Consider the following 15606-nt stretch of genomic DNA (forward strand, 5'->3'; position numbering starts at 1 on the left):
GGTGGCGAGTACGCTACAGCAGTATAACAGTCTCCTCCGAGAAAGAAAGCGGAACAGAGAAATTTTACCCTGAATATTTTGAACTGAACATCGTTTACCTGTCACCTTGAATGTAGGATATGGTATGGGACAGATACGGACTTTGCCAACGTCATCCTGCCTCCACAGTACGTTAACAAGAACCCCCTAAATTCATGCTGTAACATCCGCTTGGAAGAACGTAAAATGCTTCATCACGAGATGAAAGTCACTAAGAATATCCGGATGAGTGCGAGTAATCCAAAGACGGCATAATGTCCAGCATGGTGCTATTTTTAAATGGGATATCGGCAGTCACACCACGTACACGATGTTCATTTGGAGTGAGATATGAATGACAATGCCTTTTGACTACTTCCTAGAATCATATTTAGCCTTGAATAAAAAATGGCAATCTTTCAGAAAGTTAATCTGGACCATTGGTTCGATGGAGGGTCTCCAACACTTGATAAGACGGTAGACGGTCCTCTGCACCCGGTCCACTCTGATACCGTTATTACCCTCGTAACCCCAAATGTCGTGAAAGATCAAGAGCCACGGCTATACGTACGACCACCTCAAGATGCCCACAGCCGTTTGTAGGAGGCCATCAAAAAGAAGTACGGTGGTATCCGACAGCATCTCAATGCGAGCCCTAAACTGAGTAGGGGGGCGAACGACTATCTCATCAACATCCAATACGACCGGTAAGCCGCTCGGCCTTTCACCGCAATTGGGCAGTCCAAGAATAGCGCTTCTGACAACAATAGAATATAGCTATCCCAACGATGAGAGAGAGAATGATAGGCTAGGTCGGTGTTTCTTGCTCTAAGCTTCCGGACAAACTCTGACCGTACCTTACCTCGTCAATACGGGGGCTCTTCTCGACTAACACCCTCAGCAGTCTCACACCCGGGGGTGGCTACCTCGAGCTGAATGAGATGGACTTTATCCCGACTTCGCCTTTACTGAATCCCTGAAACTCCTAGGCAAAGCCATGGGGAAGCTAAGCCGCCCTTACCAGGACACGCCGGAGCTCAGGGACATGATGGTTGGGATCGGGTTCCGCGACGTCGCTCTGGAGAGGTACAAGTGACCGACGAATTCTTGGTTGCGGCATCATAAGTACAAGGAGGTTGGTGTCTGGCAGAATAAGAACCTGACTATGGGTAAGGAGGGCTTCATTATGGCGCCTTTTACGCGGATACACGGGTGGTCGAGAGAGGCGGTCCTGGTCTTCCTCATCGACGTACGGAAGAATATCAATCACCAGAATAATCACGCGCACTTTGCGGTGTAAGTCTGACGGCAGGGATCTGCACGTGAAGTTGCTGACTGAGACTAGATATTCTGTCTGAGGGAGGAAGCCGGCGGTGAATGAGGGGGATTGAGGTTTGATGGAGATTCTCAAGGCTTGGAGTTTCTATTAATTGTCAGCAGGCTTTTGCAGACGGCTCTCACCCTACGAAAGAGACGTGTCTGAGCTGTTTACTCTTCCTTTTGAAATCCCTCGACATGTTTGCAAACACGTCGGTAAACCTTCTGCCAAGCATTTCTATCCCGCCAATTGGTCAAGTCAGGTGGCCTGGCAAGGAACAAAGTCCGGGCGTCACAGACAGTCGAGATTAATGCTCGACTGACTCGCCTCACTATGCCATTATGTAGCGCATCCTCTCCTAACCGAAAGATCCGACGAACCTCGGGCTCGATTGTCATTCGAGTGCTCATGAGTATACTGATACTGGAAAATCAACAGGGCAGTTGGCGAGAACATGAACCGAAGCTGCGTCTGTCGATAACAGCTTTCCCTCAAGAAGCCGCCAACCAGTAAAGGAAGGTTGCAAACGAGGCAAGGGATGGCCTGCCAATCAGGCCGAAGAAGCTCAGAGGTCCAAGCATGATGAGAAGTTGACAACTCACCACGTCCGATTCATTGCACTTGGAAAGAGCTCTTCAGTCGTCACCAAGCAGTTAGGCACTCAACCTCTCTGTCAGATCAAGGTAGAATGTTCTGCCGGTTCGATTTCAACTTGAACGGAATCCACGCTCGCAGCCAACGTGAAACACACAACGGCCAAAAGCGGGTTGAAGCTAGAGCTACCCAGGTACCTGTACTCACGGAACTCGGAAACAATAAGAGAGAAAATTAAAAAGAATTAGGCGTTCGTGCCGAGTTCAGGGACAGAGCTGTGCAGGGACCAACCACCCAGACGCACGAGTTAAGCATGGGCAAGCGGCAGGAGCTCAGTGGCTCAAACCGATGGTTGCAGCCCACCGCCTGCGGATACGTGCCTTAAACTGTAACCCGAGGGCACCAGTGACCACGGAGCTGGAGGTGGCTGTCACGCTGTTAATAAAGTGCGAATACAGTGGAGGTTGCTGCTGGTGCTGCACTGCTGCTGGAGCCGGAGACAAGCGAGGGTGTCGGGTGTGTGTGTGGCCGGTACTTGTTGCCTCCAGGAGTACCTGCGCGGGAGCCGGTGACCACGGCAAAGATCCATGTACCGAAGGAAGGTGCAGGTACATCCCAGCGACCTACCCGTTCTGGGTGCCCTGTCTAAAAAGTGGGTACCTCGGTCCTCTGAGCACTGAGCAGCCATCGCGGGAGGCTCGAAAGGACACATTGTACCAAATCTGAAGTCATCCACGCCATTCAGGCCAGCTTGCCCTCCGGTTTCTCCATTTCGTTCCCTACATCACTACAAAGTTGCTCCCCTTCTTTTCCGAAACCCCAGCTAGCACCATCCAAAGTTCACGGCCTGCCTCGACAACCTCTCCCAGAGCGCCAACGGGCTACCTTTGCCAATCCTTTGCTCTCCCTCTGTCTTTCTACTTCGTCGCAAACCTTCCCCCCCAATTACCTTTGCCGAAACGTCAAGGTCAAGGCCAGCCCTCGGATCTCAATTGCGGTTAACCCTCTTTTTCACCTGACGGTTCAGACCCCCGTCCCTCCACCAGAAAATTCCGTCATTCCTGACGACGACGAAGACGACGACGACGACTCGAAAAAAATAAAGTCGCCAGATCGAACAGCTGGTCTGTCTGTACCTTCTTGTGCAACAGCCACGTCCACTTCTCTCTCACGAACCTTTTCCCTCCGTCGATCTCCCGCTCCCCACGATGGCTCAACAGAGAGGCCCTTCCTACGGCTTGGGTGCCGGTGGCCCCTCGGCCTCCTTTGGCGGCCCCAGTGCCGACAGCTCTGAGTCCAGTCCCTTGGATTTGATCCGTCAACAGACTAGCAAGATTGAGGACATGTTGGACACCCTCAGCGAGCCCCTCAAGCCGTGAGTTGGACCCTCGGCGTCTTGACAGGGAGCTGTCAGATAGTTCGTCATCGCATGAGCCTCCTGTCGGCTAACGTTCCTCGGTAGTTACCTGCCGGCCATTGGTCGTTTCCTGATCGTTGTCACTTTCCTTGAGGATGCTCTGAGAATCATCACGCAATGGGGCGACCAGCTCCTCTACCTCCACGACTACCGCCACAGTACGTCCGCGAGCCTACGATATATGCGCCACCAATTGGATGCTAATCCTGTACAGTTCCCTCGGGCATTACCCACCTGTTCCTCATCGTGAACGTCCTCGCCATGGTCGCATGCTCCACCCTCGTGATCATCCGCAAGTACTCCGACTACGCAGTCGCCGGCCTCATGGGCGTCGTCATCACACAGGCTCTGGGATATGGCCTGATCTTCGACCTCAACTTCTTCCTCCGCAACCTGTCCGTCATTGGTGGTCTCCTCATGGTCCTCTCCGATTCGTGGGTTCGCAAGACCAAGGCTTTTGCTGGTCTGCCCCAGCTTGACGAGAAGGACCGCAAGATGTACTTCCAGCTTGCTGGCCGTGTCCTGCTCATCTTCCTCTTCGTCGGTTTCGTTTTCAGCGGCTCCTGGTCCGTCTGGCGCATCATCACCTCCCTGGTTGGCTTTGTTGCCTGCGTCATGGTGGTTGTTGGCTTCAAGGCCAAGTTCAGCGCCACCCTTCTGGTCCTCATTCTGAGCATCTTCAACATCCTTGTGAACAACTTTTGGACCGTAAGCTCTTCCAAGTCTCTCGGAATGCCCCTTGTTTGTATGCTAATGATCTGCAGCTCCACGAGCACCACCCCCACAAGGACTTTGCCAAGTACGACTTCTTCCAGATCCTGTCCATTGTCGGTGGTCTCCTCCTGCTCGTCAACGCTGGCCCTGGCCAGTTCTCCATCGACGAGAAGAAGAAGGTTTACTAGGAGAAGGTCTTCTAAGGAGGAAATCACGAAGCCCATTTTCGAAAGGGCTGACATACCTTTGGGAAGGAGAATACAAAAGACGACCGATATCATTAGGTCGCTTTCTTGGCATTACGAACGGCATTCAAAAGGCTTGCAACTTCGTCCCCGCACTGCAGTTGCATTTTTGGGCGTGGGTCTATGGGATCACATCGCTGCACATACATGATGGGTAGACACAGAAAGGGTTCAATAGTGGAAAAGGACAGTTTAAGCGGCGCGCTTAGGAAATGGAGAAGATACATTCAAGTTCATACATGACTCTGGTGTCTCTGGACATCTTGTTATATCGTGTCTGCAGCTGAACCATCATAGGCAGGAGCTCGACCCAGTGGACTAAGAGCGTTCGACCACACCCCTAATCCTGGTCGCAGGCGTCAGCCAACCTCCGGCACTAAGACGAAGAGGGCTGGAATTGGTTCCTCGCTCGTGGGTGACTTGCATCAAAGGTGGCTCTCTGGTCCGTCCCGTGAGGGGGAACACAACCGTCGGTTAGGCTCTTTGCTATTGGGTGAGATTTGAAGTGGATCATATGCAGGTCTTTAAGAAACCCCTCGAGGAACGTATGCAAGCCGTTGACGACTGGCATCATTGTCTGTCGCTTACTTATTCCGACTCTCCTGATTTTGGTTTCTCGACCAATCTAAACTTCGAATTCCACCCCTTTCATTTTTTGAAATTTTCAACTCGAGCTTGGGACTCACTCGTTCACCTCGATTTGGTTCATTTCACCCGCATGAGGTGAGCTTCACATTGGACACGCCTGGGATATCGTGAGACAGTACCACTGTTGAAGAAAGCGGTGTAACCTCACACCTCGCCTCCTCTCTCTCTCTCAAACATCGAGCCACTGTTGAACATATCCATCATAGGACGGCTAAGCTACAACAACACAAGCAGCACCTCAGATAGGCCCGGATCCCTCTTAAAGCGATATCCGACGAGCTCGTTGCAGTCAGTCGAAGAAGGGGCAGTAGCAAATCCACCCACCTACCTTGCCCCAGGAAGTTGTCAAAAGAGACCATCAGACCATAGCCGGGGGGGAAAGAAAGAAAAGCGCGCAAAGCAACCAAAGGATTAAAACAAAACGACCCTCCTGGTGGTAACCCAACCAAACCCCCCCCACCCCCAAATCATGGCCGAAGCAATCGGCACAGCGATTGGCGTAGTCGGCTTCCTAGGCCAGCTCTTTGACGGCTGCGTGAAAGCGTACGGGTACTTTTCGGCGGCGGCCAACCTCGACGCCGACTCGCAGCGGCTGCTGTGCAAGGTGCGCATCGAGGAGATGCGGCTCGTCGTCTGGGGCCGCGAGTGGGGCGTCGCCGAGGGCCGGTTGGAGGCGCATCTGCGCGTCAGCAGGGAGGCGGGCGATCCGCGGATGGCGGGGTTGGCGGAGGGGATCATGAGGGAGTTGCATGCCACGGTGACGGATTTTGGGCGGTTGAAGGAGCGGTATGGGCTCGTGGAGGATGTTGCCGAGGGGGGTCGGATTGGGGCCGGCGGTGATGGTGGTGGTGGTGGTGGTGGTGGTGGTGTTGGTGAGAAGGGGGTGGAAGGGAAGAGGAGGGATTGGAAGAAGGAGATTTCGAAGAGGGCCAAGTGGGTTATTGCTGGTACGTTGCTGTCAAGTTTCCTATTCCTTCCAGAGTATATGTGTGTTGCCAGGTTGCTGATGATTATATGATAGACAAGGAAAAGTTTACGGCCTTGCTGAAAGACTTGAAAGGTGAACAACCCCCCCTCCAGCATACTAATGATATAAGCCAGATATTATATCTCATCTCAAAACAACTTCACCCAAGTCAAAGCAATACTAACAAATATCCAAAAGACTTCAACGATGGCCTGGAACAGCTCTTCCCGCCGCGCTTCCTCCCCTCCCTCCACCGGTCCTGGCGCCACTCTCTCCTCGACTCGGCCCGCCGCGACGTCGCCCAGCTCGCCCTCCTCGAGTCCTCCTCTGCCGACTCGTACCCGCAGCTCACCGCCTCGGCAAACCTCAAAAAGCTGCGCATCAACCTCGACGCTGAACCCCAGGCCTCCTTCCGCCCGACCTTTGCCTTTAGGATCCCCCGTACGGACCTCGACCTCGGCTCTTGTTCCTCCCCGACGCCGACGCCGACGCCGATGCCAGCGCCGTTGCTCTCACCACCCCTGACGACGCCGTCCCCCGGCACCGGAACCAAACGCCGCAACTCCTCCACCGCAAAGACATCCCCCTCCCCCTCCGCCTCTTCCTCCAACCTCCTCTCCTCCCTGACGCTGACAGCAACCGCAACCCGCACCCACGCAACCCACATCGCCCACGGCCCCGTCCTCGTAGAATGGGTCGAATACGACCCCGCCTCCCCCGACGAACGCTTCCTCCACCTCCGCCGCCTCGACGACCTCGCCCGCATGATGCACTCGGCCTCCTCCAACCACCCGGACCTGCACACAATCGACTGCGTGGGCTACACCGACGACGCGGCCAATGCCCGCTACGGCCTCGTATACCGCTGTCCGCCCCTCCCCCTCTCTCACCCGTCCCCGTCCCCGAACCCGCTCTCGCTCTCGCCCTCGTCTCCCGTCACCAAGAGTAAGACCAAGACCAAGACCACTACCGCAGCAGCAGCGCCACCACCACCACCACCACAGCCAGCACCAGCACCAGAACAAGCAGCACAGCCAGCAGCGACATCCCACTCAACCCTCCACGCCCTAATCTCCTCCCCAGACCTCAAAACCCCCGACCTAGACGACCGCATCACCCTCGCATCAACCCTCGCCTGCGCCCTCTGGTCCCTCCACTCCCTAGACTGGCTCCACAAGTCCCTCTGCAGCGCAAACATCCTCTTCTTCCCCTCCGCCGCCTCCCTCGCCGCAACCCGCGCAGCCACCGTCTCCGCCGCCGTCGTCCCGGACGTCGGCTCCCCCTACCTCGTCGGCTTCGACGCCTCCCGCCCAGACTTTGACGCCGAGATGAGCGTCAGCCCGCGGAACCCCAGCATCCTCAACCTCCACAGGGACCCGCGGTCGCTGGGCACCGGCCTTGGCAGGAGGCAGTACTGCAAGGGCTACGACGTGTACAGTCTCGGGCTGGTGTTGTTGGAGATTGGGTTGTGGAAGGTGCTGCAAACGTACTACAAGCCGCATTACTCGGGGGAGAAGTGGAGGGACAGGGTCGTCTTGCCAGTCTTGGTTCCAGGACTGGGGAGCAAGACCGGAAAGCTTTACAAGCAAGTGGTGGAAAGATGTCTTACGGCCAAAGACGACATGTCCAGCAGTGAAGCTGGCCAGCTCATGGAGTGGGTGGTTACGACGTTGGAGAACATACGCACATGAGATACTCAATATTCACTACGATATCCGCGAAGCATCAGCTCAAAATAGTCAAAACGGGCCAGCATACGGAGGAGGAACACGAGGCCAGTGCCTCGGTTGTCATGCATTCTCTGGTAGCAACCTATTGTGTGTGAAGAGTGTCGAAGGATGGTGATCCACAAGTTGAGGTAATACGCCCCCCTCCGTTTCCCAAATCAGCAAAAAGGAAAGAACAAAAATATGATATAAAACAACACCGCCGAGAACTGTTGAGTTTTTTTTTTTGTCAAAGTCCACGGACGGCTCAATCCGGTTTCCTGTCCCCTAATCGCCCCTGCCATCGCACAAGATTCATATCAGGTCGTGATACTCTCCAGGAGAGGTTGAGTGAGTTTTCGGGCGTTTGCCAAGCCAAAACCAGCGAACAAGAAAAGTTGCGCGTGTCTCTGCACCGTAAGAACCCCGACCAGAACAAAGCTTGAAATTTTTGGCGGGTCATGTTTGACGACCCACCATCTCAAGCGCAAGTCTGGGCCTGGAGCGAGTTGGGGAGCACTCCGTCGGCGAATCGTACACCGGTTCTAGGTGCGTGCCCGGTGATGGTCGGCTTGCCCTTTCTGAGGATCGTCTTCTGATCCGGAGAAGTGGTTCGTTTAGATGAAGAAATAGACGGGCCTGCAGACGAGGTGGGTGTCTGGAGGCGTGCCGCAGACCCGTCGGATTGTCAATCGATACCGTGCTGTGTCTTGAGCTGCGCTAAACGAGCCTGGCGAGCCTCGAGGTCCTCTTTTGACTTGAGCATCTTCTCTGGCTGGTGATACAGAACTACTCAAGTTAGCATGGATCCACACTTGTTGGATGGGATCGACGGGTAGCATACCGATGAGGTATCGGTTCTGGAAGTTGAAGCCGTTGAGCTTGTCGCAAGCTTGCTTCGCATCCATTACGTCTTCATAGACGACGAAGGCGGTACCCTTGGTGCCGCTCGCAATGCCCTGGCGGACCTGTCTGAGGTAGGGGTCAGTATCGATATTCGAGGATGGCGATGTTTGTCATCGACAAGAGGTGCGTACCGAATTGGGCCAAATTTTCCAAACAGGTCAAACAACTCCTCTGGAGTTACGTTGTAGCTATATTGGTGTCAGTCATTGATGTCGATTGTCGCGTGGGTCAATCTCGAGGCTTGGGTGAGGCTTACCTCAAGTTCTTCACGAACAGAGCTCTGTACAACGACCAGTCAGCCATGTCTCTCTCATCAAGTAGCACGCCAGCCAGGTGGTATCCATCGGGACACGGGGTAGGATCGAGGTAGGTACTAGGCGAGGCCGGACGGAGGTGGTCGGCATGGGCCGTGGGGTGACCTTGGCCGGCGGGCCGGATGTCGTGTGCGGCCAGGCAGGGAAAAGATGCAGAGATGTACCGAGTAGGCAGATTCGCGATTGGAAGAATTCGGACTTACCGGTTGACTTCGGGGGCTAATTTACCGCCGCGACTACTCATCTCTCGATGCTCGGATGACGCTGAGAGTGTTCGATTCGGGTTGGTGAACGCTCGAGAAAAGGACAAGGACGCGCTGGGGGGGTGTGTGGTGAGGGATGGACGGATGTTGGAATAGGATCTGGAAGTTCTTAGGAACAGCGAAAATGGGGAGTAGGCAGTAAATGAGGCGACCGGCTGGCGGGAGGCAAGGATTGGGCAAAGGCGCCCACGTGACATGACGGGCCCCACAGGCCGTCACGCGGCGGACCACTCATCATGCGTTCCCCGTCATAGAAGGACACTGGGACAGTGGAAGGCAGGCCGCAGTAGCACACAATTGCACTGGGGGGGCGATACGTACCCGCTTCGGCTTTCCGCAGACGTGGCACCCGGGCAGACAACCAGATTGCCAGAGGGCGAAAGCGCACCCGCAGCACCGAATGCCTATCTCGGTCTCCGCTCACTAAAACAACAATCGCCGGATAGACTTTGGCTGGCTCATGTCACTGCCACTCTTAGGGTCGCTCTTACTGAGAGGTTCACGCACTTGCAACATCTCACTGTACGCTGAAGGTGGCCGGGCACCTCAAAAGGAAAGAATGCGACCAATTGCTGGTATGCTGGCATGATGGTAACGGTGCCAGATGCTCATGCCTTGATAATTCCAGCATTTCCAGCGGGAATGGTTACCAGCCTCGATGGGACTCGCCCAATTTGAGGCACCTTTGCGTTCCCCGAGTAAATCAAGGCACATGCGTCCAAAGTCGTAGATACCACCCACCACACCGCACGCGCTGGACAAAGTTGGAGAAGCCACCAGTGCCTGAGCACGCCATCCACTTTCTACAATCAATGCGAACATTCGCGGTCACCACGGAACACGCTCGAGCAGCCTATTCTTATGCACTGTTTGCTTCCTGGGAATCGCCGTCGCCCATTCCTGGCAATCTAATCACCCCGGCGAAAAAGGTCAATGAGTGGACCTTTGTACAAGTCACAAGATTGGGTCCCAGATTGCGTAATCTGATCAATGCGATACCGAAGGTAAGGTAGCAGCCTACCAACCAGGTTATCTCTCCTATCGCATAATCTGGGGAAGGCGAGGAGGAGGCTCTGGGTGAGGCACCCCTGGACAACCACCAACTGTTCGGGAGGGGGGCTTGGAACTTGTACAGTTGCTTCTAGTACTGCTAGGCGTCTTGGCTGTGCCATGTACTGAGGTGATCTCCAATAAGCTGGTCCGACCTGGTTAATCGTCAGGGCCCTCTGCAGCAGTGACAGGCCAGGAACTCCCACCCTTCATGTCATGCTTGGAAATACGTGTAGGTATTGGGGTCGGCTGTTGTTGGTCAGCGACATGAACAAATAAGGACCACACGAGCGTCATCAAGCCACCGCGTCCATGGCTTTCACGCGAATGCCGCCGTTTATGAGCTCCCGTTTCTTTGATCGGCAGCCCAGATGTTTCAATCCAGTCGCCATGAGCCAGCGACCGGTTGACATACCTACCTATTTCCGTAGAATCAGCGTCAAAGCCACACAAGCCTCCCGGGCGATGACACTGAAAGGGAAAAAAAGGGGACCTGGCGAGCCAGGGGGATCCGCATGAGGCTAAACAACCACACCTCCAGCAGGTTTTTGTCCTGCTTAATAGAAACGCTCTCCTAAAAACAGACCCGGCTTCACCTCACCAGCGCCGTTGCCATTGCTAACGACGGACGGAATACTCCCCGTCCTTCGCACCTGCCTTGCCGTGTTTCTTCCCCTGCACCTGCCTGCCTGCATTCATTTGTTTTGTCCTTTGACGCTGCAATTGAATGCCATTGACCGCCCACAGCATACAATGGCGTCCTCAGCGGCCCCCCAGGCCTCACTTCAAAGGCAGCTGAAGTAATTCAACCCCTTTGGATCTTCGTTCACGTCGTAGGCTCAAGTCAACCTCAGGTGCTTCTCACTTATTTTCAGTTCACTGCCCTATACCTCAGACCTATCTCCGGAACAATTCACTTCCTTCCCAAATACTCCTCGCAACCTCGCGAAAAAACCTCATTCCTTCTCATTCCATCCGTCACTCACACCACACCATACCATACCTTACCACACACAAACTTCACACCACAGCATCCGCTTCATTCGCCCGCGTCAGTCCATCCACATCATCAGCAATGGCGCATACACTAGCAGACGACGTCTTCGTCGGCTTCGACGTCCCCGAAGTGGACAAGCCATTCTTACTCGATGTACTCGCTGCACCCGGCACCCCGTGGGATGAGAAGCTGGCTGTATACGATCTCGGCCTGTTCAGCGGATACGAGGATTGGAACCTGATGCTTGAGAGTGCGGCCTCAATCAAGGAGCAGAGCCCAATCAGCTCGCCTCTCGATGCACGGGATCTTCTAGCCTTCGTCCCGCGGGTCAAAGATGCCACGCTAGCCGCCGACAAGCTGCGTCAAGGTTGGGCAGCGACTGACCAGTCCATCAAAAAATTGGCCACGCTTCTGCGGGTTCATCGATCAGGCATCGCTGTTGAACCCCAACCTGCTGCCATCAAACGGGAGCGAATTCTCAAGCGAGAAGGCGTCACCAAGCGCGGACGAGAAGATGAGGAGGAGAACGATGATGAGGACGCCCAACCCAACAATCAACGAGTCAAGCGACGGAGAATCGCTCCCAAACCATCCACATCTCACTATTTCGCGCCTCCCGCGGGCGAACAATCGCCACGCAACCGGCCAGAACAGCCAGCACCATCTCCGTTCGCCGCCGACGCGGCTCGCGCCTACACTCCGGCAGTCATCCGCAACGGTATCGCCACACCCAATGTCACGCCTCGCAAACAGTCACTTGAAAAGGAGGCCCCGAATGACACTACCGTACAAACCCCGGCGGAGCCAACGCCGTCGAGCAGCAAGGCGCAGAACGCCACTTGTGCGGCTCGCCGAGCGGATGATGATGACGCCGGCGCTTTAAAAGCCAACGGCCCGCAGATAGCCAGGGATCTTCGGGCAGAAACGCCAACCTGGCCAACCCCGTGCAGCAGTCCGTCTCGGATGAACTCGTCCGAATTATTGTCCTCCGAGGATTTGAGCCCGATCAAGTCCGAGGACTAAATCTTTCCGGGCCTTCGCCGAGGCGGAAGACGGCCGTCAAATCTCCCTTCTTCAGCCTGCCATCACCAGCCAAGCAGTCTCCTAGGTCGAAACGCGGCGCTGGACTTGTATCCACAATCCCCTTTCCGCGACTTTCGGCTCCTAAATTCGGTCTGATTCAAGAAGAGTTTGCTCACGAACCGTTCTGGCTGCTTGTGGTGGTGACCTTCCTCGTCAAGACCGCTGGGACGCTGGCCATCCCCACGTTTTACAAGGTCAAGGAACGCTTCCCAACGCCTGCTGCCTTGGCTGACCCACGGGCGACACCCATCATCATGAATATGATCCATCATTTGGGGCTTTCTGTTGTACGGACGGCGGCGATACAGCGGTATGCTCGAGTCTGGCTCGAGAAGCCCCCGGCAGGAGGGGTTGTTTACAGAGTGAAGAAGTACGATAAGAGAGACATCGAGGCCAGCACACTTCGACCCGACAACAGTACCGATCAAGGCTCGTCTGAAACGCCTACTACTGGAGATGCCGACGATGCCTGGGAAATGGGGCACTTCACCCAGGGCAAATACGCCCTCGACAGCTGGCGAATCTTTTGTCGCGACGAGCTTTTGGGGCGGGCCCAAGACTGGAACGGCAAGGGCGCTGCGCCTAATTTCCAACCCGAGTGGATGAGAGTGCGACCCGACGACAAGGAGCTTCGGGCGTGTCTACGGTGGATGTGGATGCGTGAAGGATGGGAGTGGGATCCCGTCACGGGGGAGAGGACAGTTCTCCGAGATGAGATGCAAAGGGCTGTGAATGAAGAGCGCGTAGAATATGACGACACGGGAGGATTGAGGATGCTCGACGAGCCGCGGTCAGTATCGAGCTGATGTGTCTTTTCTCCGTCGAGTGTCTAATGATTTGGTTCGGCTGCGGCTGGATATGATGGCAAATGGTTTGATACCCGCACCACAGAGGGTGCACTGCACTTACGGCATTAGAGGGCGTCGATATACGCCCGTCAGGCGACGGGCCATTTCAGAATAGCACAGATACCTTTAGACTCCAGGATCAACGGGCCATAACGAAGTTTCTGGATGTTTCTCCCGTTTCGATTCAGTCATGACTTGTGCAAGATCCAAGGTTCGCACCATCATCCTAGCTCCTCACCGCCGAGTTTACCTTTTTCAGCTGTGTCAGTCTGGATGCCAGCCAATCATGTTTTGTAATTGTTCTCCAGATGCCCTTCTCGTAGCACGACATTGCCAAGCCCCAGGATCGCCTGGTGAGGTCAAAAATCATGTCTTATACGCCGTTGTAACCACACGTTGCCTGACCCGTGCCACGATTCTCATCTGCACCACCGTCTGTCAACCTACCCTTTGAATACCTGCTGTCCAGGGAAAACCACATTGGAAGCATTTTGCCATGACGTAAAGGTGCAATGAGAATGAGAATCAGTCGTCGACGGAGTAAGATGAAGCACTGCGTCGTGTGGTCCCGTTTGTGTGTTGTCTGCAAAATGGAAGGCGGGCCGCTGCGGTGAAACTGGAAGACGCCCCGGGTGTGCCCCGCATCGCCCTTGCTGCTGCAAGTGAGCGCGGGCCCTGTACGGCGTCTGCACCGGGTGCCTTAGCGCTGAGACCCCACCACCCTTTCACAGCGCATCCAGCGCCGGCGGATGTCACCCGCATCAGAGCAGTGGAGGGGGGGGAAATGGAACGGGGGGGAGGGGAGGAGACTGGAGGGAAGAGTACAAAAGGGCATCGTGAGACAGATCGTCCGTCCCCATCCTTTCCCCCACGTATGAATGATCGCGTGGTTTTTGTCCCGAACGACCACCAGTTCCTTTCGTTGACGTATTCCCTTTTCCTCACCACCTCTCCTTCACCCGACCGAAACCCGCGCCGTTCGCGATGGGGTCGCAAATTGATTCGCAAGACGAGTTCACGGTGCTCGTCACCGGCTTCGGCGTACGTTTTCCAAATCTCCACCCGCGCCGCCCCATTCCCCCGATTGCCCCTCCTTTCCTACCCCGCCATGCCCGCCGCGGTGTACCCGGGCATCGCATCGCAACCGACGACGGACGACGCGCATGGCTCCTTGAGAACACTCATTCCCTTCCCGAAAGAAGTACTGTTTCCAATACTAATCAATGTTCAATTCCAGCCCTTTAAAGCTCAGTATCCTGTAAACCCATCCTGGGAGATCGCCCACTCTCTCCCAGCGTACCTCCCGCCCCTCCGCGCCAAGAACCCAAAAGACCACCGCTCTTCAACCACATTCTCCTCCTCCTCCTTCTCCTCCTCTCGTCCCCTTCCGCCGGTCCGAATCCTCGTCCATCCGGAAGCCATCCGCGTAAACTACCAAAACGTCCGCGCCCTGGTGCCTCAACTCTGGGACCCGGCGACCCACCCGCGCATCGACGCCACCGTCCACATCGGCATGGCGGGCCCACGCTTGTTCTACTCTGTCGAACGGCGCGGCCATCGGGACGGGTACGCTTTTCCGGACGTTGACGGGAACAAGCTCGAGGACGAGGACAGGCGGAGGGAGGAGGGCGAGGACTGGGTCTGGTACGGTTTGCCGTCTGAGATTGAGACGGGGTTAGATCTGGCTGATGTGCTGGAGCGGTGGAAGGATCACAGCCCGGTAAGTCCCTTTATTTCTTTTTCTCTGTCTCTCTTCCCCAGGGTCAAGTATTGGCATTCGCCGGGGTCCCGTGGAGCGGACGTTGAGTGCTGACCCCTTGCCCAGGAGGGATCCGACCTTCGCATATCCGAAGACGCGGGGCACTATCTCTGCGATTTCATCTACTTCTCCAGTCTGGCACACCTGTGGAAGGCGCAGAAGCACCGCAGGGTGACCTTCCTCCACGTGCCGTCCGATGCGTCCGAGGTGTCCGTCTCCAGGGGCACGGAACTGGCGATACAGCTGATTCGGTCCATTGCCGAAAGCGAGCTGAGCCGGAGACGCAAGGGGGGTGAGGAGGAAGTCGTGAATAAGGATGATAGGATTGCGGTTGAGCTGCGAGTATGATGATTGTGAGGGATTGGCCAGCAACGATGATTTTTTTTCGACGAGCATGATGAACCACGGTTAGCAAGGATACATGTACACATGTCTGAGTACCTGGGTAGGTGGTGGGGTCAATTAGGGCGGAGGGGGGGGCATTGGGAAGCATGACGGATATAGCCTGGAGTTTTTGTGCTATTTACGTCTATATGACTCAGCTAATCCGGCAATATCTCACGCGGTTTACAGCGACATGACGATATGTATCGAATATTGTCTCTCTTCTCATGCCCGGTGTTACCAAAGATAATGACTCGGTGCCCAGTCGAAGCCGATACTCTAATGCCTTCTCGGCCAGAGCAGAAGCATAAAATATCGTTATCCGGGCGTTGGTTGTTCGAAGTCATGGTTGTAGCAACGTGCGTACTCTTTAGA

General features: G+C 55.3%; 6 protein-coding genes across 6 annotated transcripts; 5 read left to right on the forward strand and 1 right to left on the reverse strand.

Annotated features, from left to right (window-relative positions):
* Positions 1–1204: 1204 nt before the first annotated feature.
* On the forward strand, positions 1205–1376 carry CORC01_07706 (uncharacterized protein; the record flags this gene model as incomplete). Its single annotated transcript, XM_022619341.1, has 2 exons — positions 1205–1314; positions 1364–1376. The coding sequence occupies 2 exons, from the start codon at positions 1205–1207 to the stop codon at positions 1374–1376; spliced, it is 123 nt and encodes a 40-aa protein (XP_022474077.1).
* A 1762-nt stretch (positions 1377–3138) lies between these two features.
* CORC01_07707 (SURF4 family protein) lies at positions 3139–4249 on the forward strand (the record flags this gene model as incomplete). The annotated part of the gene is made up of 4 exons (XM_022619342.1): positions 3139–3305; positions 3393–3505; positions 3562–4055; positions 4112–4249. The coding sequence occupies 4 exons, from the start codon at positions 3139–3141 to the stop codon at positions 4247–4249; spliced, it is 912 nt and encodes a 303-aa protein (XP_022474078.1).
* A 1174-nt stretch (positions 4250–5423) lies between these two features.
* Positions 5424–7612, forward strand: CORC01_07708 (uncharacterized protein; the record flags this gene model as incomplete). The annotated part of the gene is made up of 3 exons (XM_022619343.1): positions 5424–5901; positions 5976–6014; positions 6120–7612. The coding sequence occupies 3 exons, from the start codon at positions 5424–5426 to the stop codon at positions 7610–7612; spliced, it is 2010 nt and encodes a 669-aa protein (XP_022474079.1).
* A 496-nt stretch (positions 7613–8108) lies between these two features.
* On the reverse strand, positions 8109–9348 carry CORC01_07709 (uncharacterized protein; the record flags this gene model as incomplete). Its single annotated transcript, XM_022619344.1, has 7 exons — positions 8109–8266; positions 8327–8416; positions 8472–8599; positions 8665–8721; positions 8790–8813; positions 9051–9209; positions 9311–9348. 7 exons carry the CDS (start codon positions 9346–9348, stop codon positions 8109–8111), a joined length of 654 nt encoding a protein of 217 aa, XP_022474080.1.
* Positions 9349–11235: 1887 nt separating this feature from the next.
* Positions 11236–13046, forward strand: CORC01_07710 (methyl-CpG binding domain-containing protein 4; the record flags this gene model as incomplete). The annotated part of the gene is made up of 2 exons (XM_022619345.1): positions 11236–11998; positions 12058–13046. The coding sequence occupies 2 exons, from the start codon at positions 11236–11238 to the stop codon at positions 13044–13046; spliced, it is 1752 nt and encodes a 583-aa protein (XP_022474081.1).
* Positions 13047–14072: 1026 nt separating this feature from the next.
* CORC01_07711 (uncharacterized protein) lies at positions 14073–15195 on the forward strand (the record flags this gene model as incomplete). Its single annotated transcript, XM_022619346.1, has 3 exons — positions 14073–14129; positions 14326–14808; positions 14914–15195. The coding sequence occupies 3 exons, from the start codon at positions 14073–14075 to the stop codon at positions 15193–15195; spliced, it is 822 nt and encodes a 273-aa protein (XP_022474082.1).
* Between the last annotated feature and the right edge of the window lie 411 nt (positions 15196–15606).

The sequence above is a fragment of the Colletotrichum orchidophilum genome (assembly GCF_001831195.1).
Source record: "Colletotrichum orchidophilum strain IMI 309357 chromosome Unknown Scaffold_63.1, whole genome shotgun sequence".
Taxonomy (NCBI): domain Eukaryota; kingdom Fungi; phylum Ascomycota; class Sordariomycetes; order Glomerellales; family Glomerellaceae; genus Colletotrichum; species Colletotrichum orchidophilum.